The sequence below is a fragment of the Emiliania huxleyi genome, assembly GCF_000372725.1.
Source record: "Emiliania huxleyi CCMP1516 unplaced genomic scaffold EMIHUscaffold_86, whole genome shotgun sequence".
Taxonomy (NCBI): domain Eukaryota; phylum Haptophyta; order Isochrysidales; family Noelaerhabdaceae; genus Emiliania; species Emiliania huxleyi.
Window position 1 is genome coordinate 91356 of NW_005195584.1, and position 22493 is coordinate 113848.

The 22493-nt window shown below is 68.5% G+C and overlaps 6 protein-coding genes across 6 annotated transcripts; 1 reads left to right on the forward strand and 5 right to left on the reverse strand.

Annotated features, from left to right (window-relative positions):
- Positions 1-412: 412 nt before the first annotated feature.
- EMIHUDRAFT_219399 (hypothetical protein) lies at positions 413-2375 on the reverse strand (the record flags this gene model as incomplete). The annotated part of the gene is made up of 4 exons (XM_005758468.1): positions 413-826; positions 901-993; positions 1269-2243; positions 2319-2375. 4 exons carry the CDS (start codon positions 2373-2375, stop codon positions 413-415), a joined length of 1539 nt encoding a protein of 512 aa, XP_005758525.1.
- A 45-nt stretch (positions 2376-2420) lies between these two features.
- EMIHUDRAFT_219400 (hypothetical protein) lies at positions 2421-3023 on the reverse strand (the record flags this gene model as incomplete). The annotated part of the gene is made up of 1 exon (XM_005758469.1): positions 2421-3023. The coding sequence occupies one exon, from the start codon at positions 3021-3023 to the stop codon at positions 2421-2423; it is 603 nt and encodes a 200-aa protein (XP_005758526.1).
- Positions 3024-3879: 856 nt separating this feature from the next.
- Positions 3880-5320, forward strand: EMIHUDRAFT_219401 (hypothetical protein; the record flags this gene model as incomplete). The annotated part of the gene is made up of 3 exons (XM_005758470.1): positions 3880-4514; positions 4701-5020; positions 5157-5320. 3 exons carry the CDS (start codon positions 3880-3882, stop codon positions 5318-5320), a joined length of 1119 nt encoding a protein of 372 aa, XP_005758527.1.
- A 1243-nt stretch (positions 5321-6563) lies between these two features.
- On the reverse strand, positions 6564-7433 carry EMIHUDRAFT_219402 (hypothetical protein; the record flags this gene model as incomplete). Its single annotated transcript, XM_005758471.1, has 2 exons — positions 6564-7249; positions 7328-7433. 2 exons carry the CDS (start codon positions 7431-7433, stop codon positions 6564-6566), a joined length of 792 nt encoding a protein of 263 aa, XP_005758528.1.
- Positions 7434-8059: 626 nt separating this feature from the next.
- Positions 8060-16163, reverse strand: EMIHUDRAFT_106945 (hypothetical protein; the record flags this gene model as incomplete). Its single annotated transcript, XM_005758472.1, has 2 exons — positions 8060-14464; positions 15681-16163. The coding sequence occupies 2 exons, from the start codon at positions 16161-16163 to the stop codon at positions 8060-8062; spliced, it is 6888 nt and encodes a 2295-aa protein (XP_005758529.1).
- A 2575-nt stretch (positions 16164-18738) lies between these two features.
- EMIHUDRAFT_453510 (hypothetical protein) lies at positions 18739-21353 on the reverse strand (the record flags this gene model as incomplete). The annotated part of the gene is made up of 10 exons (XM_005758473.1): positions 18739-18837; positions 18922-18969; positions 19079-19269; positions 19360-19404; positions 19474-19588; positions 19808-19927; positions 20047-20139; positions 20250-20501; positions 20619-20682; positions 20761-21353. The coding sequence occupies 10 exons, from the start codon at positions 21351-21353 to the stop codon at positions 18739-18741; spliced, it is 1620 nt and encodes a 539-aa protein (XP_005758530.1).
- Between the last annotated feature and the right edge of the window lie 1140 nt (positions 21354-22493).

A 22493-nucleotide genomic window follows, 5' to 3' on the forward strand; every position in this document is an offset into this window, starting at 1 on the left:
GACAGAATATGAATATAAATTAATCAGCGCACACGCAGGCCGGCCCGTGCATGGTTTCTCCCGACGGCGACGCGCCACTCCCCCAAGCTGCACGCGAGCACGCACACCGCAACACATACACGAAGTGTGACAAAAGAGGGAGAGCACCCCGGACACCTGACACTGACACCTGTGCAAACCCGGAAGAGTACTGCCAGAGAGATAGGAGGAGAAAGGTGTGTGCTTGAAGCAATTCGTCGCTGAGAGAGACGTCGTCACAGTCGCGTCCATCACCGTGGCATCGCATACCAGCGTGCAGAGTCGCAGAGGGAGAGCCGAGCTCCAGACATATGCGGGTGCAGCGTGCGCAGCCCTGACGACCACCCAAATAGGCCCCCCGTGCGCCGAGCCAGCCTCGTGCGCGGAGCCCGTCTCAGGCGCCGAGGCAGTCTTCCTGCTCCGCCGCCTCCGCCTCTCGCGAGGCAGCCGCCTCGCGTGCCGCGCGTGGCTTGAGCCGCCCGTCCGGCGAGCCGTACGCAGAGCCGCCCTCCGGCTCGGCCGCGTTGCAGACGACACTGTCCGTGAGGCGGCGCGCGAGGTCGGGCGCGCGGACGAGGACCGCCTGGGAGGGCCACCGCTGCCGCGGCGGCTCGTCGAGCAGCAGCGCCGCCGGCCGCACCGCGGCGAGCAGCAGGAGGATCGCAGCTCCGACCGTGCCGAGGGGAAGGAGGAAGATGAGGCGCGGCGCGTCGAGCAGCCGCTCGAAGGCGAGCGCGACGAGCGGCGTGGCGTAGAGCATCGGCAACGACTCGAGCGCCGCGACCACCGCCATCTGCTCGCCCTGCGCCTGTGGGGCATGCCGTGGACGTGTCGCGGACGTGTCCTGGCCGCACCAGCCTCTCGGCTGCTCGCCAAAGCCACCTGAGCGGGCCGCGAGTCGGAGAAGAGGGCGCGAAAGTGCGGCAGCGCGCAAGCGCCGGCAGCGAGGAGAGGGAGGCCGCCGAGGGCGGCGGCCTGCGGGGACATGAGGGAGGGACGTGTCAGAGACATGCGGAGGGGCGTGGGGAGCGAGAGGCGAGCGGCGGCTGGTGCCGACGGAGAGGGAGGTGAGGGGGGGAAGGGGGGGGCGAGGGATAGGGGGATAGAGAGAGGGAGGTAGAGAGAGGGGGAAAGAGAGAGGGGGAGGGAGCAAGAGAGAGGGGGGGGGAGGGGGCCGCCTCGGTGGCGGCGGTCGGCAGCGCGGCGAGGGCGGCGAAGTAGGCGAGCGGGAGCAGGTAGGAGGCCCGGACCATGCTGAGGTCGGAGGGGGCGGACCCGAGCAGCCGGCACGCGATCGGGTGGACGAAGAGGATGAGCGTCGCCCCGAGCGCCGAGAAGAGCGCCGAGAAGAGGCCGAGCATGTCCTGCCCCCAGCCGAGGTACCGCTGCGCGTAGAGCACGAAGCCCTGCACGCCCGCCTGCACTCCTCCGGTCGCGAGGAGGAAGGCGAGGACGAGGCCGAGGAGCTGGCCGCGCCGCTCGCTCACCAGCCGCAGCAGCAGCAGCGGGGTGAACGAGTGCACCCAGCCGCCCAGACTCGCACGCGGCGCCGCCGGCTGCGGCGAAGGAGGCGCAGTGGCAAAGAGCAGCGCGGCCACCGCGTACATGCCAGCGGCGAGGGCCCAGACGCCGGCGTAGCCCACCGCCGCGACGAGCGGCCCGGAGAAGAGCGGGCCGATGCACGCCACGTACAGCATGATCGAGTCGAGCCGCGAGAAGGCGCGCCCGCGCCCGCCGCTGCGCGTGAAGTCGGCGATGTAGGCAAAGGCGGCGGCGAGGAAGACGAAGGTGCCGCCCAAGGCGCCGGTCAGCGTCCACGCGGCCAGCGCGTAGTAGACGCCGAGGTCGTACCACACGACGAGAGCGAGGAGCGAGTAGCCGACCGCCTGACCCACTGCCGGCAGAGAGGCACAGATCCGCCGGCCAAACCGGTCGGAGAGCATCCCGGCCCAGCCAGCGATGCAGACGGAGCACACGCCATGGCTGAAGGAGAAGAGCGCCGAGCGCGACGCAACCATCTTTGCGACGTCGTCCGGCGACGCCTCCGGGTACGATTTCTTGACGTCGACCTCGAGCCACGGCGTGAAGGCAGACAGCGCGAGAAACGAGGCCGAAGTGAAGGGCAGCACCGCCGCGTAGATGCGAGCGGCGGGAAACGCCGCGGCTGTGGAGGCGGCGGAAGTGGCGGCGGGGGAATGAGCGCTGCGGCACTCTGCCATTTGAGCCTTGGGCGGCGCGCGCGAGCACGGCGTGCTCTGGTTGCAGCCAGCCCGACTTTTCGGTCCTCTTCCCGGCGGTACAAACAGTGAGAAGAAATCCCCGGCGAGCGACTGCACTCCATCGGCCGAGTCGTTCATCTCGAAGATATCTATAGAATCTCTCGCTCGTGGCGTACACAGACTTCACGAGAGCGCCGCACTGCAGTACCCCGCCAGCTTGCTCCCCGGCGTCAGCGCCGCGCGCTCGCTCGGCTCGAGCCTCGCGATGCCGGTGTGCTCCGCCACGTCGTCGGGCAGCCGCTCGCAGCTGCCGCCGTAGACGGCGGGGCGGCTCGCGCGCGGCGCGAACGCCTCGACGGCGGCGGCCGAGGTGGCGGGCGCGTGCACCTCGATCCGCGCGCGAAGCTCGTCCGAGAGCCACGGGTGCACGACGCGGTACACGGCGGCAAAGAGGGAGGGCGCGTTGACGCACGCCACCCGGCCGACCAGCTCGGGGTACCAGCGGTCGGGCAGCGTGAGGAGCGGCCGCTGCCGCAGCAGCACGCGCGGCGCGACGTGGCTCAGCGCGAGGCCGTCGTAGTCGAGCAGGATCTCCCGCCGCACCAGCCGGCCCGCCTCGACCGACGCGCGGTCGCAGTTGGCCAGCGCGGCCTCGAGCAGCATCAGGCCGGCCGCCTCGAACTGGGCGGCGCTCTGTGTCGCGTACCAGCGCGACGCGTCGAAGCCGCCGACGTGGATCAGCGTGAGCGGGCCGCCCTTGCCGCCCGTGCGGTGCGAGAGCAGCATCGGGCACAGCGTGAGCAGCTTGAGCACCTCCGTCTCGTCGAGCACCTTGCCACCAACAAGAAGATAGCATCACAGCAGTAATACTCGTGATACCCTCTGGCGCGAAGTCACCTTGCCGCCACGCAGCAGCCCGCGCCGCAGCGAGGAGGCGCCCGACTCCTCGCGCCACCGCACGGCGCCGCGGACCCACTCGCACGCGCGCGCCGCGTCGCCCCGCGCGCCGGAGAGGAAGCGGAGCAGGAACGGGTCGAGGTACGCGTCCGGCTCGCCTCCCGCCGCCTCATACGCCTCGCGCAGCGCGGCCAGCGGCGCGGCGTGATCGAGGAGCAGCGCGGCGAGCGGTTCGCCAGCCTCGATCTGCGCCGGCAAGAAGAGGCGGCTGGGCGGCTTTGCCTCCGGGCGCGAGTCGGTCGAGCCGGCGGCGGCGGCCAGCAGAGCCTTGCGGTCGATCGAGCGCACCATCACGCACATGCGGCAGAGGAGAGCGCTCTGCACGACGAGCAGCGCGCCCTGAAGTAGACCAAGCAGCCGGCCGCCGTCCCAGTTCGGCGGCGGTGGCGGCGGCGGCGGCTGCTGTCGCCGCAACAGCCGCGACCACCACGCGGGGGAGGCTGTGGCGGGCGCGGCCAATTCGGCGGCGTGTGGCTGGCTGGGCGCGGAGGCGAGGAGGAGGAGAAGAGCGGCTGGCATGTGACAAGGCAGCGCGTGCGCTTTTTCTTCTTTTGTCGAGTCAATTGTAGTCCTGTTTCTCTCCAAAGAAGTCAATTCTACGTGGGCCCTCGGTTGTCGAAGGCTTCTAAAGAGGTCTGAAAAACCAAAAGAAAGCGAACCCGCCAACAATCACCCTGCTACTGGAATGCTCCACCTTCACCTCTGTTGGGACGTCGAGGACCTGTGCTTCGACCTCATCGACCACCACCCACTTGGCATCGCGGTCGAGCTCGTGATCGCCGTGTACTCTTTCGTCGGCATCGCCGCGACCGCCGACGGCCCGCTGGCACAGAGCCTCGAGACTCTGTGCCAGCGATGGCGCGTGCCTGAGGATGTGGCGGGTGCATCCTTCATGGCGTTCGGCGGGTCGGCGCCCGAGATCATCGTCGCGGCGGTCTCCACGATGAAGGCCTCCGTGGCGATGCAAGGCCACCACCGGACGGCGCTCGACGCCGAGGCGCACTCAGCCTACGCGACGAGCCTCGGCATCTCCTCTGTGGTTGGCTCCGGCATGCTCGCCTTCACGCTGATCCCGGGCCTCTGCGCGCTCGTCGTGCCGCGCACCCTGCGCCTCAAGCGCAGGCCCGTCGTGCGGGACGCCGCCGGCTACCTGCTCTCGCTCGCGCTGCTCCACCGCTGCGTCCTGCGCGGGCACGCCTCGTTTGGCGCGGCGCTGCAGATGCTGGTGCTGTACGGAGGCTACCTGGCGGTCACCGCCGTGGCGCCCCGCCTGCGAGAGAGCTACCGCGCGTCCGGCTTGAGCGAGCGCTGGAGCCGCAAGTCGGCGGAGCTGGGCGAGGCGCTCGCGCCAGAGGCTGCAGAGGAGGAGGAGGGGTCGGGCAAGGCTGGCGCGGCAGAGGCGGAGGCGGAGGACCAGGCGGGGGAGGAGGCGGAGGCGCCGCCGGGCGCGTGCGGCCGGCTCCTCGCCCTCCCCTTCCGCCCGCTGCTCGCGCTGCTCCGCGCCAGCTGCCCCGACTGCGAGCTCGGCGGAGAGGGCGAGCCGCTGTACCCGCTCACGCTGACGGTGGCCTTTGCGTGGCTGTCGGTCTTCTCGTTCGCCCTCTCCGCCGCCGTGACCCGCTGGGGCACGCTCCTAAATCTGCCTCCCTCGGTGATGGGTGTCTACGTCATCGCGGTCGGGGCGCAGGTTCCCGACACGCTGCAAGCGGTCGCGGTGGCGCGGCGCGGGCTCGGCTCGATGGCGGTGGCCAGCGCCGTCGGCTCGCAAGTCATCAACGTCCTCGTCGGGCTCGGCCTGCCGTGGCTCCTCTCCAGCAGCGCTGGCCGTGAGGTCGCCATCAAAGGCCGTTCCGAGCTCATCGACGCTATCTGGCTCATGCGCGCGCCCACCGCCCCTCCCACCCACCGCCCCTCCCGAAGCAACACCCCGACGCCACACGCACCGCCGCCGCAGGTACGCAGCGGTGCTCGCCTACCTCGCCGTCCTCATCGCCCCCACCGCCCCGAGTTGGTGCAGCCGCGGCCACGCGCGCCTCGGCCGCGCGCAAGGCAAGCTGCTCATCGGCTGCTACGCCGGCCTCGTCGCGCTCCACGCCGTCCGCGCCCAGATGTCCGCCGACTGGTGAGCAGCGGCGGCGTGGGCGAGCGCTGGCTCGGGTTCGGGCGAGGAGGCGCACGCACGCGCAACCTTTTCAGGATCTTTTTAGCCCGGTCTGGACGGTTTTTTTGCGGCATCTTGATGTATCTCTCCATATCTGACCGTATCCCGCGCCATATCCCGCCACATATACGTCCCGCCATTTTCCTCGCTCCGGTGCAGCTGCCAGGGCTGCTGGCGCGTGGCGGCCGCCGCGGGAAACTTAGGGTACCCCTAGGCTTAAAAGGGTGGGCCCTGGGGCGCCTGCGGCTTAAACGGCTTAAAACCGGCCTAGGCCGGTTTTAAGAGCTGCTGGGCCTCCGATTCCTTAAACGGTCTTAAACGCTTAAACGCTGCGGGAGAGCTCCCGAGGTCGATGGTCCGGGAGGCTCCCCACAGACGCCGGAGGCCGGGAAGCTGGCTACAGTCAGCTGGCACGCGTCCCCTATGCGAGTATGGCTCCTGCCAGTGCACCAGACTTACAGATGTGTCTTCAGAGGCGGGTTTGTGCCTAATAACGGCAGTATTGGAGAAAACGGCGCCGAACGCAGCGACGCGTGCTGGTGAGGCCGATTTTCTTAAACGGTCTTAAAAGAGGGACCCCCCGTGCCTGCAATCTCTTAAATGACAATTTGAGCCCCCAAACCTCCTCATTTCTTAAAAAGTCTTTAAAAAATCCGGCCCTCAGAACCCTAGGGGTACCCTAAGGCGGGAAAAGGGTCTTTAATCCACTAAGAGTCTAAGACACAGTCGGCTCGCCACGAGCACGACGATGGACGAACATCCATCCAGGGGGCGGCTTCCCGCTGGGCGCCGGCCGCCCTCACCGCTTCCGTCGCGTCCGATTTGCGGTTCACGCTTTCACGGACGTTGTCGTGAACACATCGTGGGGGGGCTCCGTCCGTATCTCACATCATATCCACGTGTATCTCCTGGTATCTCCCGGTATCCCGCCATATCCCGCCATATCCCGCCATATCCCGCCGGCGCGCCGCGGATACCGCGAAAAAAACCGTCCAGACCAAGGGGATCTTTTCACTGGCGCGATATACACACGCCCCCAACGGCGCGCATGTTTGAAGTAGCGCCGCGCGCCGCGGGGACAGAGAGTCGTGTGTGTGTGTGTGTGGGGGGGGGGGGGGAGGAATAGGCTCTCCCGTGGGACCTGTAGGCTCTCGCGTGAGCAGAGCATGCCGCGCCCTCTAACGTCTACACATGTCACAGTACAAAGTCTACACTTTTCGGGGGTCCTCCAGATCAAGCTCGACAAACAGCCGGCGCCACTCCTCCAAGAGAGGCCTCCACTCCGCAACGAGGTCGCGCATGCCTTGGAGCAGCGTCTCGTCCTCGCACGGAGCGGTCGTGGAACGCAGCCGTGCGAGGAATGCGGCCCTGGGCAGCATCCCACGCGGTAAGCCAAACCGATACACGCGACGAAGAAGCGAGCCGTGGAACGGCTCTAGCTCCACAGCGTACGCATGCAGCGCTGCATTTCGTGGGCTGAGCGTGTCGTTAGGATCGCTCGCTGCAACATCACCAAAGAGAGTAGAGTGAAATGCAATGGTCCGGCGTAGCCAAAGCAGCCCGCATGCGGCGCTTGGGTCCTTCAGAACGCCGCCCGCCTTGTGGATGCCAGTCCGAGCCTCGGCCTCGAGGAGTTCCCGCATCGTCATTTCGCCAGTAGTCTTGTCGGGCCTCCACCCCTCCCTGACAGACTGGATGTTTGCCTCGAAGTACCGCGCTGGGGCGGCCATAGCACCGCCCATTGCGCGCTGCAACGCGAGAAATTCGTCGCACGCGTCGAGGAGGCGTCCCACGTCAACGTCAATACGCTGCTTGGTAGAGTGAGCCCTCCAGCTCATTGCGCTCTTTGGCGAATAGACATTCGCGGTCAAGCATGAAGAAAACGCCCGCACCACTGGCACGAGACGATGCGGTGCATTATGATGAGGTGCATCGTCTCCTCCCGCTAGCTCTCGTGCGGCCCGAAGACCACCCGCCGCGGCGACTGCTAGCACAGTGACGAAGAGCGAGACTGCCAGCGCCAAGTTGGAGGAGCAGCTCGAGTAGAACAATGGCAAGAACTCGTCGCTGGAAGACATAGAGCACGGAATCGGACGGGGGGCGTTATCTACCGGAACTTTGTGAGAATTGTACAAACCAGCGTCGGGAGACCCGAGAGCGGCACGCTACATTCAGCGCAGCCCCTGAGCCCTGTTCCTCTCAGTGCGCGCGCCGGTGCGCGCGCCGAGTTAGCCTTCGGGCCGCGTTGTGGGCGAGAGTGAGAGACACCCGTATAGCGCGCCACGGCCCACGCCCCCAGCCCCACGCGAGTACGGTCGCCCAAAAGGGAAACACTCCCGAAAAGACCCCCAAAAGAGCCTTTTTTTCGCTGCTTGTCGGTCATGTCTGTCCGCTATATCCTGTAGACTGGGCAACTACTGGGCAACCCCGACACCGTGCCCGCCCCTGTGAGCTGTGTACGCGGCCGTGCGAACTCGTGAGTGTCCAACCTGGAAAAATGACCTTCTCTGTAGCTTATGGGCATACGGCGATCGATTTCACGCGCCTCGCGCTGTCCCTACGCGACGACGGACTCGTTTGAGGCTCGTACGTAAACTGCGCATGGAAACTGTACGTGCGCTGTACTCCGCTCCGACGTACAAGCCATCACACCCGGGACCCTTCCCATCTCACTGCCCACAACACTCTACAACGTGTCGTTGACTCAAGACCCAACGTACACCTCGCCCCGGAGCGCGACCTTCAGGCCCCACTCCCCTGCCACTCTGTCCAAAGTCGCTTGCACCTCTGGCAGCAGGCCGGCCCCCGAGGTGTTTGCGGCTCCCGCCGGCACGGAGAAGCGCAGCTCGGAGGGCGCCTGCAGGAGCAGCCGCGCGCAGCTCACTGGCTCGCCCCCATCGGCCGTGGAGGAGACGGTGCCGGCTGCGGTGACGGCGGCCAGGCGCGGCGCAATGCGGTGCAGGACGGCGGTGAGCACGTCGCGCGCAGAGGCTTCACAGACTCGGCCGAGCGCCGCGGCCGCAGCACTCGCCCGTTCATGCACGCGTGCGGAGCGGAGGCTGTCGGTGGGCAGTTTGCGGCCAGAGGCGGATCGGAGAACATCGGCTCTGCCGTGCTGGAGGAGAGCGGCGGCCACCCCCGGAAAGGCGGAGAGGAGTCTGACAGCCGGCGGCTCGGCCTGCGCCTCGGCCGGGCCGGCAGGGGGTTCGGCGCGAGGCTCCACCCACCCGCCGAGAAGACCCGACCACAGCTGGCGCATGCGCTCGACGGCCGCGGGCTCCACCTCGTCCGCCGGTCGCCGGAGCATGCGAGCTGCCGTGCGGGCGACAAACTCGCAAGCTTGAGATCCGCCCGGAGAAGCGGCCGCCTCCGCCGCCGCCGCGAGCAAGTGCTCGTCTGCGGCGTGGTGTGCCAGCATCAGGAGGGCTAGCTCAGGCACGCGCACGACGAGCGTCTCGCACCCCGTCGACGGCGACTCGAGGCAGCCGGCGAGGTGCCACGGTGTGCGCGCTGCCGGTCCTTCCGGCAACAACGCGCCCGCCGGCAGCTCCTCGCCAGCCCGCGGGTCGGGGGCACACCCGCCCTCCTCGGCGGCCGCAGCACCGACCCAAGCCGGGCTCGGCTGGCAGGCGAGGTCCACGAAAGCAGCCATCTCGTCCCGCGCAGGCCACAGCCCGCCGCGCAAGGGGTCGGGCCGCAGCTGCAGCCGGAGCTCACCTCCGCCCCGCGGCTGCTCCGTCCGGCGAAGCGAGTCAACGGCCTGCACCTGGGCCTTGAGCCAGCGCAGCTCGAGCAGAAGCAACGCTAGCCGGTGGCGCCAAGCGCTTCGTCGCAGCAGCGCGTCGACCTGCGCATCCTCGCTCGGACCGAAGGCCATCGCATCGCCGCTGTCGACGCCCGCCCACACGGCGTGCAGCCGCTGGACCGCGCCGGGCGTCAGGGATGCGAGAGAGGGCGCCAGCGACGCCGCGCTTGCGTCGTCCGCCCGACCCGTCTGAGCCAGCGTCGCAAGCTCGAGCCCGGGGTTGAGCTCGTCGAGCAGCGGCGCGGCCAGCCGCTCGAGCAGAGCCATCCGGTCCCGAGCGGCTGCCTCGAAGGCCTCCACTGCCCGAGCGCTCAGCCGCAGCACGCCCTGCCCGAGCCTCTGCAGCACCGGGGAGCTCGACAGGCTGCAGAGAAGCCTGAACGGCTCCTCGAGCCGCTCGTCCCACAGCGGCCGCGACACGCGCTCCACCAAGCAAAGGGCCTGCGCCGCGCGCAGACACGCCTCTTCGTGGCCCGCACACGACGCGGCGACGCTCACCAGCGCCGAGGGCGTGTCGGGCCAGCAGGAGAGCTCCGCGGCAAGCTCGCGGGGGGCGCTCTGTCCAGGGGAGAGCAGCGCGCAAGCGAGGCTCGTGTCGATGACGGGCGGCTCGAGACGCACGCCAAGCGAGGAGAGCAGCGGCAGGAGCGGCGCCACGTCATGGCCGACCTTCCTCCTGCTGCTTGCAAAAGCCCTCCGCACACCCTCGACGAAGCGCGAGCGAAGCCGCCTCTCTGGTCGCCTCTCCTGCGGAGAGAGGCGGGGCGCCGCCTCGAGCGGCTCCGCCGCCTCGAGCGGCTCCGCCGCCTCGAGCGGCTCCGCCCCCTCGGGAGCAGGCCCGGGCGGAGGCTCGTAAAGGGGCACCCAAAAGACCTTGTCGGGGCAGAGGCAGACGGCGATTCCCTGGAGCATCGCACTGCCGCCGGCGTCCGCGGTGAGGGCGGCCCAGGAGAAGACGGGCGCCCGGAGCCACTCCTCGAAGAAGGCGTCCCACGCGCCGAAGCGGCTGCCAACCGGCACAATCTCGAAGGGCAGGGAACCTCGCCGGCCCGGCGCGCCCAGAGACGAGCGCCGGCCCGGCTGCGCCGGCCCGTCTGCGGCCGCGAGACGGGCCGCGCCCCTCCGAATCCTCCCGACGGCTGCGGCGAGCACCGCGGCGTCCGCGCCGCTCTCGCCCTTCTGCAGCGCACCCAGCAGCGCGTCGTGCGGCGCCTGGGCGATCCGCTCGACCGAGCTGAAGCCAGCCCGGATGAGGGCCCTGGCACGCTTGGGGCCAACCTGCGCGATGCCCTGGATGGCGAGGGCGCTCGGCCCGTCCTCCGCGCCCTCGACGCGCTGTAAGAAGTAGGCCGCCAGGTTGGCCACGTTGCTGTAGCCCGCCTCAAAGCAGAAGGTCCGGAAGCGGCTTGCGTGTGCAGCCGCGTCCTTCTGCAGCTTCTCGAGCTCGCCGGCCGACGCGCCGAACCGGGACGAGACCCGGGAGAAGGTGTCGCCGCGATTGAGGCGCCGCAGCATGAGCGCCGCCCAAAACTTGGAGCACGCGTCCACCTTGCGCGCCGCGTCGGGGCTGACCACGGACCCGCGCCACCCTTGCACCATCCGCACGTACTCGTAGTCGACGCCGCACACCTCGGCCACCTTGCGCTGCGCGGGAGTGAGCTCGTCGAGCTGCTTGCCGAGCTGGCCCCAGCGGTAGGTGCTGTCGCGGGCGTCGCCGGCATCGCCGGTGTCACGGAAGAGCTCCTTGACCTTCTCGGCCGACGGCACCATCAGGTAGATGAGGTGCAGGTCGTCGCCCATCTGAAAGTGGCTGAGCGCCGCCTGCAGCGCGTCGTGCATCTCCACCGCCTCGGCCGGGTGGAGGCCGGAGAGGAAGACGGCCTGGCCGAGCGTGGTCTGCTTCCAGGTGAGCGTCTGCGCATTGTGCGAGAGCAGCCTCCGCGCGGTGAGCCACGCCAGCTGGGCGCCGATGGCGTCGTCCAGCGCCCTCCTCGCATCGGGGTGCTCGCTCACGCGCAGCTGATGGTGCGCGAGCGTGCAGCACAGAGCCTGCCGCAGCCGGCTGCTGTCGGACGCTTGACCGCAAGCCACCGCGTCGAGGACGAAGCGGCACAGCGCGTGCGGGGCGGCCTCGCCGAGGTGAGAGCAGAGGGGCTCGGGCAGCGCGCGCATCATCTCCTCCGCCTTGCGTTTCTCCGTGTCGTTTTCCACGCACAAGATCGACTCGCCCTGGCTACAGAGCCCGGTCCGGCCAGCACGTCCCGACATCTGGCGGTACCTCGTCGACTTGAGGAACTGCCAGCCTTTGTCGCCGTAGTCTTGGCACGAGGTGATCACCACGCGGGAGCACGGCAAGTTGACCCCGGCGGAGAGCGTCGACGTGCTGCAGAGGACGCAGACGGTGCCCGGCCGGCGGAAGCCCATCTCAACCAGCTCCCGCGCCTCGTTGTCGAGGCCGGCGTGGTGGAAGGCGACACCGTGCGGCAGCGTCTTGCGCAGCGCCTGCAGGCTCGGCGGTGGCTCATCGCCCAGCTGCCGCAGGTCCAGCGGCCACATGGCTCGCTCCAGCTCCGAGAGGAGCGCCACGCGCTGCTGCTGCACCTCGGGCGGGGCGCGCAGGCCCTTCTCGCCAAAGGCGGCCGCCACCCTCGCCGCCGCGCCCTCGGCGCCCTTCTTGGTCGGGCAAAAGACCAACACGTCCTGCGGCCCGTTGAGACTGTGCGCAACCTCGGCGCAGAGCGCGCCGAGGCAGCCGGCGTCGTTGGGCGTGAGCGGTCCGAGGAGGCGTCGCCCCACCATCGCGCGCCCTCGCGATGGCCCGTGCGGTGCGCCGGCGCTGGCCGGCGCAGGAACGGCCTCGAGCTGGCCGCCCCGTAGGCTGAAAGTGTACTGCTTGAGGGCGACCGGCCGGAAGTCGGCCTCCTTGACCGCCGCGTGCAGCCAGCCGGCGATCTGCGCCGCGTTGGGGAGGGTTGCCGACATGGCCACCACCTGCGTGCCTCGCGGCGCGTCGCGGGCACCGGCCGAGCTTCCGCCCGCGCCGCCTGCGTCCGCTCCCGCGACGCCCTGGCCGGCCGGCGGCGCCTGTGCGAAGAGCAGCTTGGCGAGGAGGAGCTCGAGGAGGTGGCCGCGGCTGGGGTCGCCCAGCAGGTGCACCTCGTCCACCACCACCGCCCCGAGCTCGTGCAGCTGCTTGTCGAAGACGAGCTTGTTGACGATCAGGTGCGCCTTCTCGATGGTGCAGACGGCGACGTCGCAATTGTCGAAGTTGGCGGAGTGGCGCGCACCGTGGCACACCTCGACGCGCACCGGCCGCGGCAAGGCGGCCATGCCCTTCTTCCGCTTCTTCTTGGCGGTGCGGCACACCTTGAGCTTGGCGAGCAGACCGCTCAGCGTCGCGCCGACCTCCTCGACGAGCGAGACGAACGGCAGCACGATCAGCGCCTTCTTCTTGCGCGTCGCCAGCATCCTCGCAACCAGCAGCCACGCCACGAGCGACTTCCCGCCCGAGGTGGGGCTCGAGTAGACGAGCGAGCGCCCCTCCAGCACGCCGCGCAGCAAGAGGCACTCGGCCTGCCACCGGTGCAGCGCAGTCACGCGGAGCTCGGCTCTGCAAGCGTCGACCACCGGCGCCGGCACGCCGAGCCGCCTGCCCATCGCCTCGATCGAGAGGTCCAGCTCCTGGGGCGGCGCCGGCGGGCAGGAGCGGGCAAGAGGCTGCGAGTCCGGTGACGCCTCGCCGGCCACGCCGAGCGGCAACGCCGTCGGCATCGCGTCGGCGAGAGCCAGCACGTCGGAGAGCCTGCACTCTTCCTCCTCAGCAGCAGCCACTCGCGACTGGGACGGCGTCTGCAGCGGCGGCGGCCGGCCATGCTGCACCGTGGCGACCTCGGGCTGGCTCGCAACGGATCGCGCCGGCGGGGCGCAGAGCCGCAGCTCCGTCGCCCCGGCCTGGCGTGGCGGGGCCGGCGGAGGCACTGGCGGCGGCCAGGGCGGCGGCGGCAGCGGCTGGTGGTGGGGGCTGGAACGCGCCATCACCGGCGACGGCTGAGGCCACTGCGCCTGAGCCTGCAGCTGCCGCTGCGACGGCTGCGGCTGACTCGGCGGAGGCCGCGGCGGCAGACGATGCTGCAGTGGCAGGGCCGGCGCACGGGGCGGCAGCGGCGGCTGCGGGAGCGGCGGGTGTGTCGGCGGCTGCGGGAGCGGCGGATGTGGCTGCGCCGCCGCTGCTTGAGGCGGCCTCCCCTGGCTCGCACGTGGGGCGCGGAAGGCTCTCGGGTCTGACCGCTGGCTCAAGTTGCGATTCAGCGGCCGCTGGGGCGGCGCCGACGAGCTGCTTGCCCCTCGCGCCCCCACCGAGGCGGGAACGAGGAGGCTGCCGCCGGGGGCAGTGCTCGCAACGGTCGCGCCCTCGCTTCTCATGCTCTCCGCCGCCTCCACCATTGCATTGCCGCGCTCGAGGCCGGAGGCTGACACGGTGAGCGGCCGACCTCCGCCCGAGCGGAAGAAGGAGGCGGGCGCGTGCGCTCCCGGCGCACGCTGCTGCTCGCCTCGCAGCTGCTGCCGCGGCTGCACAGCGGGCTGTCGCTGCGGGGGCGGCGGCCGTTGTGGCTGCCGCTGCTGCTGCGCCGACGCACCGTGCTGAGGCGGCGGCGGCCTCTTTTGCTGGTACAGCTGCGGCGGCGGCATGAGGTGCTGCGGCGACGGCTGTTGTTGAGGCGGCGGCCGCGGCGGCAGCGACGGCGGCGGTGGGCGCGGCGGCAGTGGGCGTGGCGGCGGTGGGCGCGGCGGCGGTGGGCGCGGCGGCGGCTGAGGCGACGCAGGAGGCGGCGGTGCCATGCTTGGAGCCAGCATCTGCTGCCGGTGGAGCTGCTGCTGCACCTCGGCACCGCTCATGAAGCCTCCAGAGGCGCACACTTGCACCGGAGCGGCGTGCTCCGGAACAGGCCTCTTGGCCGGCGAACTGGGCGGCCAGTTTGAGCTCGAGCAGCCTGCAGATGATCGGCTCCTCTTTTGCCCCGAAGAGGCCGCGGCGGCGGACGCGGCGGAGGCAGTGGCGGCGGCGGCGGCGGCGGCGGAAGCGGTCGCGGCGGCGGCGGCTGCGGCGGATGCGGTGCCCGGCGGTGCCGGGCCGCCTGTCCCAGGTGCTTCCGGCACAGCATATGCCTCGCACTGCACCCGGTATGCGGCCCACTCGTGGGACCACACCCACAGGTGCGAGCACTGCCCTGGCCCGCGGCCGCCGGCGTTGCAGCGATAGAAGGATTTACCCTCGTTGGGCGGCTTGCAGTGGAACTCAATGACCTGCGCCCTTTGATGGCGCGAGCACACCGGCATTTGAGTGAGTGGATTTGCCAGCGGCAGCGCGCCGCGGCCGGGCGGCATTGGCGGAGCGAGGCGCTCTCGCTGGCCATGCCGCCGTGGAGCAAGCGGTGGTGGGTCACTCACGCCAGCCTCCATGGCGAGAGCCATGATGCCCGGGGCTGGCGTGGAGGGGCACGACATCACAACGCATCAGCCGGACGACGGTGCACTCCCCGATGCGCGAGCTTCCAGTCCGCGCGGCTGGCTGCTGGGAATATCAAGCGCGCGGGAAAAAGGTTTCTTCGCCCGGACTGGCGGACACTACGGGGGCTTGCGGGCATTAAGAAACCGTGGCACTAACAAACCCTACCAAGCGGTTTCCGCAAAAATCTAAGAAACCACGGCGCGCCGCGCCCCGAGAAAGAAAAGGCCAGACACGAGTGTGAACGGGTCCGGAGCCCCAGCTGCGGATCAACATTTCTCTTCGCCTGCGGCAGCGCACTTGTCACTTTTCAAGTCTGCGGTGTTCTGAGTGGAGTGGATGGAGGCGTGTGTGCGAGACGACAGCTGGCTGTCGTGCGATCGATTTAAATAAAAGGCAAAAGGGCGGTGGTCCGGCCTCTCCGCCCATCCCTCGATGATGGGCGGCAGCACGGCGGCGGCGACGGCCGACGCTGAAGGACTGCGGCAGCAGTTGGCGGCGAGTCACGCGCCGAGAGCGGAATGGGCGACGAGACGCTCGTGCGGAGATCTCGAGCGTCGCGAGGCGGAGGTTGTGGGGCAGGCCTGGTGGGCAAGCAAGAGCGAGAAGGCTGCCGCCGCCTGGCCGCGCATCGTGTGCAGCGCCCAGCTCGCGATCGATCGCGAGCGCGCGCCGCCCCGGGCCCCGGGCTGAGATAGTCATGAGGCGCGAGAGGACGGCGCGAGGAGTGTCGGGATCGTCATTGTGATCTTTCACATGAAGCGTTCTCTCTTCGGAGCCACTCAAGGCGCGTCACGGGCAGCCCCTCCGACAACAACTGACCTACACCTACCCGGTTTTCTGAGCCTTCCGACTTCCTCTGCGACTCGCGGGCTTCTTGCCTTCCGGCCTGCCGTCGGATGTTTCGCCGTGCGCCTTGAACTCGGCCTGGGCACGGCGGAAGCCGGCCGTTCCTGGGGCGTAGATAGTGTTAATGATACGCGCCGCTAGATCGCTTGTCTGTCGCAATACCACCGCGTCAGCGGCGTCAGCCGCATCGGCGGGCTGCAAGCTGCCGATGGCGTCCTGCCAACGAAGCAAGCGCTCTGCCGGAAGCCGAGAGAGCAGGCAGAGCGCGCCATAGCGAACGTCGGGCGAGCCGTGAGTGAGCAGTTCCGCCAGTCGGCCCGCGCGAAGCTCCAGCGTGCGGTCATCGAGCTTGCCCAGCAGCGCGAGAGCCTCTACCGGAAAGTGCAATTTGCCATCGCGCGCGGCCTTGATGATCTGAAGGGCGTGCGGCTCAAGCGCTTCGCCACTGAACATGCGCAGGCACGCAATGCTCTCCTCCGCAAAGTGCGGCTTTGTCAGAGCGTCCACGTACCCCTTGAGCTGACGCTGCAAGTGCGTGTGCCACTGTGGCTTCCGGCCGCTTTGCACCATGCGTTTGTCCATGATCGCCTGGAGCGCCTCGGCCGAGATGCAAGTGCTGCCGTAGCTAGTCGACATGTCGGCCGACATGTCGACGCCGGAGAAGTCTATCTGGAGAGGTCCGCGTCTAGCCCCGCTGTCCGGGCGCGCTCGTACGTCCAGCGAGAGTTTCTCGCAGTAAACTAAAAGTACTGTTTTACTTGTTGAGCACTTGAGCACTTGACCGGGTCGATTCCGCATGGTACGGGACCCCTTTACTTGTTTGAGTTTTCCCAGAGGGGGGAGAGGGATGCAGCCTTGTCGTGGGTGCTTATACGGTGGCGATGGATGGTCGTCGCCACGAGAGCGGACGTGGAGGAGGATGGCTAGCGCCCGCACACGCGTTGCTTCATTAGTGAGACCGCCAAGGAAGGCTGTGTGTGTGTGTGTGTGTGTGTGTGTCTGATCCCACTCGTAACCAACTCTCAGGGGCAGTAGGTGGGCGAGCCTCGAGCGCGCTCATCTCGATCGTCAAGGCGTCGCTACGCGCGGTCTTCCGCGGGGGGAGCTTCGTCGACGGGGGCGGGATCGCGGCGCAGTCAGTGCCGTGGCGATGCCTCCGGCTGTTTGCGGCGGGCGGCTTGCTGCTCGCGGCGATGGCAAAAAACTCGTCTCGCCGCACACCAAGGGCTTATGCTCTGGCGAGATGTGAGGCGCATGCGCCCAGGGGGGAGGGCGCATGCGTAACGACGCTGCTAGAGATGCGTTTCGGGGCCCAGAGATAAAACTTCTGATGCCATGCATGACCTAGTAGTGTCCCCAGCAGCCCAGGCTATGGGCGTGTCCACGTTGGAGCCAGGTGTGGTGTGGGCGCGAGAATAGCTCCGCCGTTAATGGAGGCAACCGATGCGAGTCGACTGGTGTGTGTCGTCGTGGTTTCGTATCAAGAATACTCACTCACTCACACAAGGAAGGCTGTCGTCACAGACGCTCTCCGGCCTCGGCTGAGTCCACGCACCACGGGTGCCGAGCTGTTGTGTAAACGCTCCGTAGAGAGCCACCAGACAGAGAGTGGCTCAAGCCGTCAGTCCCGCCCGCGGGCCCCAGGTCCCACCCAACCCCAGAGACCGCCTAAGCACCTAAGCGGCCTAAGCGGGGGGGCGAGCTAAGGCCTAAGCTGAGATTGTCATACCACATGATGTGCCTGCCTATCGCTAAGACCTAAGTACGAGATTGCGGCCTCACAAAGCTCACGATCCGGTCGAGCCCTCGAATATCACACGCACGCACGTGGGGAGCTGGGAACGGCTCACCCCTCGGTTGGCGTCGGCGACAAGTAAGTACGCAAGCTGGGGAGAATTGGACTGGACACCGGCGAAGATAAGTTTGGTCCAGAATTCATCAACAGTCGTGCTGATAACAGAAGTTGCCTCGCCCTATCGGGCACACAGCATCTGCTGCTGCAACCAGGAACGTGAGGAAGAACAAGAGGCTCCCGATAAATGCCCGGCGCGATTGGCCCACATACCGTGGGATGAGCAGGGACAGGTAGTCGCTGCCCCTGGTGGTCGAGGGTCGCGATCCCCCCTTCTTGTCGCCCGTGGTGTGGTGCTCACCCCCACCTGTCAGCAACAGAACGTAGGCCGTGGTCACAATGAGCGCGGGCAGGACGAACTCGAGAATCGCCCTGGGGTACTTGGAGGGGCTGGTGGCGGTGAGAGCTGCGCTCATGACGCAGCCGGAGGCCCCGCCAACCGTAATGGGTAGGCTGAGTTGGTCTGACTCCATGGTGAGGTTGTTGCCAACTAGCCCCGGAAAGCCTTGCATCAACACGAGGCAAAGGGCACCGACTGCGGGCACCGAGGCAAAGCCTTGGCCCCACGAAGGCCAGCCCATGTCCCAGACCATAGCTCCCGCGTTCCCGTCGGGCTCCAAAGCAGGCATAGCACAAGCCGCCGCCAGGCGCGCTTGCGAAACACCGACGGCAAACGTAAATTCGTAGGCGCCCGACGGAATTAATCCCGATTAGGCGCCCGCGACACACTGAATACCCCGGGCGGGCCTCCGCTCCGGGGCTGCTCTATCTCCATTGTCTGCACGCAACCATGGTTATGCCCTTCACACCCCCAGCCCTCGTGTCACCGTTGTCCAACACCTTTTGGGTGTCACACTGCACTTTCCAGCTGTCCCTCCCCTCCCTCACCTCCACCGCCGTCACCGCCACCCCCCTTGCCGCCACTACCGAGCCCTCCGTCTCCCTGCATTCCCCCCTGCCTGCATCGCCCCTCCCACGCCCTTCCAACGCTCGCTCGCTCACACAGACGCGTGCGCTACGAAACGCGCCATCCATTGTTGATATCTTTTTCCCCGGAGGCTAGTGGGAGAGGGAGAGGGAGGTAGCGCGGCGAAAGAGCGGCCGGAGAGGCGCATCAGCGATCAGGAGCGGCAGCATAACATCGCCGGGAAATACTAATCAACAAAAAGAACCCCGCCGCAACCCCCGCCTCACAGACCGCTCAGACTAAATGGTCGTGTGCTGCTCCACGGTGAGTGTGGGGCAGCTGTGCGGCGGATGGTGCGAGCAAACTATTGAGCAGAGGAGAGGCACGGGCACGCGAGAGACCCGAGCCAAAACCGAAGCCACCAAAGGCCTTGGGGGCCGGGCTGCGCCGCTCGCCGTGCTGCGTCAGTGCACTACAAAATCGTCCCACCAGACGGTGCCCGGGTCCGAGTTGAAGACGTGCAGCGTGCGCCCCTCGAGCGCCTCGTCCGAGACAAACCGCACCTGGTGGGAGGGAGGCGGGCGGGGGGGGCGGGATACAGTAGGGCGGGGGAGGGGGAGGAGGAGGGGGGGGGGGGGGGGGCGCACGTTGGAGGCGACGAGCTTGTCGTCGAGCGAGAGGTCGGCTGAGCGAGCCTGGTGGTGGTGGCGGCGGCGGCGGCGGGTGTGTGTGTGTTTGGGCGGCCGAGAGCGGGCTGGGGAGGGCGGGGGCCGGGGGCGCCTTCCAGTCCAGCGCGATGTCGACGTGCAGCCACCTCTTGACCGAGTAGTTTCCGCCCATGAAGTAGCCGTGCGTCGAGAGGAGGCCCGCCTGGCCGCTCGGCCGGAGGTGGAAGAAGACGACCGACTGCGCGAGCGACTTGCCCCCGAGGGCGAGGTAGCCGACGTTGCCCGCGACCGAGGTGCGCAGCCAAAAGGAGATCCCGCGCGGCTCGCCTGATGTGACATAGCACTACATCATGTCACATGAGACAACAGATGCCGCGCGTGTGTGTGGAGCAGTGCGGCAGTGCGGCAGGTGCGCACCCGAGGCGCCGGGCAGCGAGGCGGAGAGGCCGTCGAACTGGCCGCCTGAGGACCAGAGGAGGGGGAGGGGGCTGCAGAGGGGGAAAGGGGGGCCGGAGGGGCGGGCCGCCGCACCGCTCCCTCCCGCGATCCGGAGGGAGTGCTTGCCGGAGTGGGGCGACGCGGTGTCGACCGACACGTTGTACGCCTCCGGGTCGCTGCCCTCGGCGTACCAGCGCAACTCCCCGACCTGAAGGGGCGAGAGGGGGGAAGGGGCAGAGCTAGGACGGCGCGGGCGGAGAGGCAGCCGCTCCAGCCCCGCCCAGGCCCGTGCGGGGCGGTCGCGTGGGTGCGGCCGACCCCTCTCTCACCCCGCTCTCTCACCCCGCTCTCTCACCCCGCTCTCTCACCCCGCTCTCTCACCCCGCTCTTCTCCCCGTCCCCGGCCCGCAGGGGTCGGCTGCCGCACCTCGAACCCGTCGACAAAGCAGCCCGGCACTTTGAGCGGCGGAGAGGAGCTGTCGGCGGCGAGCGAGAGGCCGGGCGGCGCGACGAGGGCGAGCCCCTCCGGCTTGATCCGCACGCGCACCTCCGCAAAGGGGGGGGGAGGGGGGGCAGGCGCTCATCAGCTGCAGCTCCTTGATTCCCGGGGGCGAGAGTGGCAAATCCGCTCCTCCCCGCGGTCACACTAACTAGCTGCGGAATGACTTGGCGCGCCTCCGCTAGGTAGAGGTCCACGTCCCGCGCTGGCCCGGGGCCGTGCGTCGCGTTCCCGTGCCGCAGCGTCAGGCTCCTGCCCGCCTCGTCCCACGCGCCGAGCAGCCTACAGGAAAGGTCCAGGAACCCTCCTGCAAGGCTCCTCGACGCCCGCCTCGTCCGCAAGTGCTTCGCAGCCCGCTGCTGTCGAGCACCGGAGGCGAAAAGTCGAGAAGCCTCTCGACCGCGGCGGCGGAGAGCGACCCCTCCACCGCCAGCGGACGGTTGGTCGGCTCGTCAAACTGCAGCACCAGCGCGTCGCCTGAACTCGACAAGTTCAGCGCCTCAGTCACTCCACCCGATCGCCTCTCCGGCGGGAGCGGCGCGAGCGCGTCGCCGATGCCGAACGCGCAGTCCCCGTCGTCGAGTGCGCTAAGCGCGACCGGCTGCGGCGCCGGCTGGAGTGCCTACCAGCAACCCACACCCCTCCCTCCTCCGGATCTCGGCAGGGGTAGAGGTGTCCTTCGGCCGGCGGGAGCCGCGGCGGCCGAGGGCGGCGAGGAGCCGCCGGGCGCGTGCGCGACGAGCCACAGGAAGTGGGGCTGCGACGCGTTGAGGCCGAGCACGGTGCACTCGAGCCGCTCCCCCCTGCACGCCACCTCCGCCTCTGCCGCCGCGGGCTCGCCCGCGGCCGCCGGCGGCTCGCGCGAGACGAAGAGCGAGTACGAGACGACGGGAGAGCCGTGTGCGGCGGGAGGGCGCCACGAGGCGTGCAGCGCGTTGGAGCTCCCGCTGCTCCCCGCCGGCGCGAGCGCGAGCGTCGGGGGCTCGGGCTGGTCTGGCGCGCAGCAAAACGCGAGCCGCGACCACGCGCTGCCGTCGCAGCCGATGAAGGCGCCGCTCTCCTCGTCGAAGCGGAGCATGCCTCGCTCCGAGGACGAGCAGAGGCCGTGCGAGCCAGCCGCCGCGGCCCACCCGTCGCGCCACACGGAGTAGTCGTCGGACGGGTCCGAGGGCTGCTGTTGCTGCAGCGTCCACCAGAGCCCGGCCTGCAGCAGCAGCACGAGCCACCAGGGAAGCGAGGCGCACGCCAGGCTGGGCTCGTAGAGCAGGGCGGGAGCAGCATGGCGGGCGCGGCTCGCCGCACCGCCGCCTGCCGCTCTCGCGGTTGACGGCTCCGCACCGGCGCTCGTCTCGCACGGCGACGCGCGGCACGGCGCCTTGGGAGAGCTGCTGAGCTCCGCCGAGGCCTGAACCGGAGCGCCGCGCCACGCAGGCCCTTCCTCGGAGAGCCGAGCGTAACCAGCTTGCCCTGCCATCGCCGGGCAGCCTTGGTGGTGGTTTCAAGAAACTAGTCACTACTGTGCTGCATGAATGCTTGCCCAGGTGTGAACAACACCTCGTGACCACGGCGCCGCAGGCGCCTGTTGATGGGTCCAGGTGATAGCCATGGATGGGCAATGCATACGCCTAGTTGGACCTCAGATCGCCCGACCGCGTCCCGGTGCTCTGTGGTCGGATTTGTGACGCCGCCGCACCGCGCCGCGGCCGGGGGCCCTCCGGAGGCCAAGGATGGCCGTGGCGGACCGGGACGAGCTCTGGGAGGTAGAGTGTCAGTGTATATATTGTAGAGGCCAACCTTGTGCACAATATATCTCAGTCTAGCTAAGCCAGGGGAGGCGATACCGCGCAACCGCGGCCGTACAGCAGCTTGATGGTGCTTCGCCGGCGTGCGTCCCGGAGCGGTCCCGGTTGGGCGGTCCGAAGGAGAAAACTCAGGAAAACGCCGACACCGCTCTGATTCGACTTTTTACTTCAAACAAAGACGGCGGCACGTGCCGCGCCGTGGCGCGTGCCGCGCGTGCATCGGAGAAGGGCAGTTCGTCGTGTTCACGCCGGGATGGTGTCCTGAGTAACCTGGGCAACCATTCAGGGCGACGAGTACTCCTCTGGCTGGGACGGTGATTGCGCCTCATCACCCTCCCCACGCCGTGGTTTCTTAGCTCCGGCCCGGCACTCACCAGAGCCGGCCCCAAGGATTTTTAGGTAAGAGGTAAGTAAGCTGCGGTCCGCGAGGGCGATGCCAGAGTCTTCTGCCGCCGAGTCGGCTCTCTGGATGACGGGAAGAAAGACGCCACACGCCTCCATCCACTCCACTCAGAACACCGCAGACTTGGAAAATTACAACGCAGGCGCTTCGTCCCGCGGCGGATGTAGAGCTCTACTCGAGTACAGCTCTACAGCGCTCTACAGCTCTACAGCTCTACAGCGCTCTACACTCTACATCCTCTACACCCTCCCTCAGGCACGATGAAGAGCGAATAAAACGTTGTCGAGGAATGGAGCCCGCCAGCCCTCTCCAGCCCTCCGAGCCCTCCGAGCCCTCCGAGCCCTCTTGGGATGCAGTCACATAAGCCGCGACTTCGTTTTTTACTCTTTTTGCGACCCCTCCCGGAGGG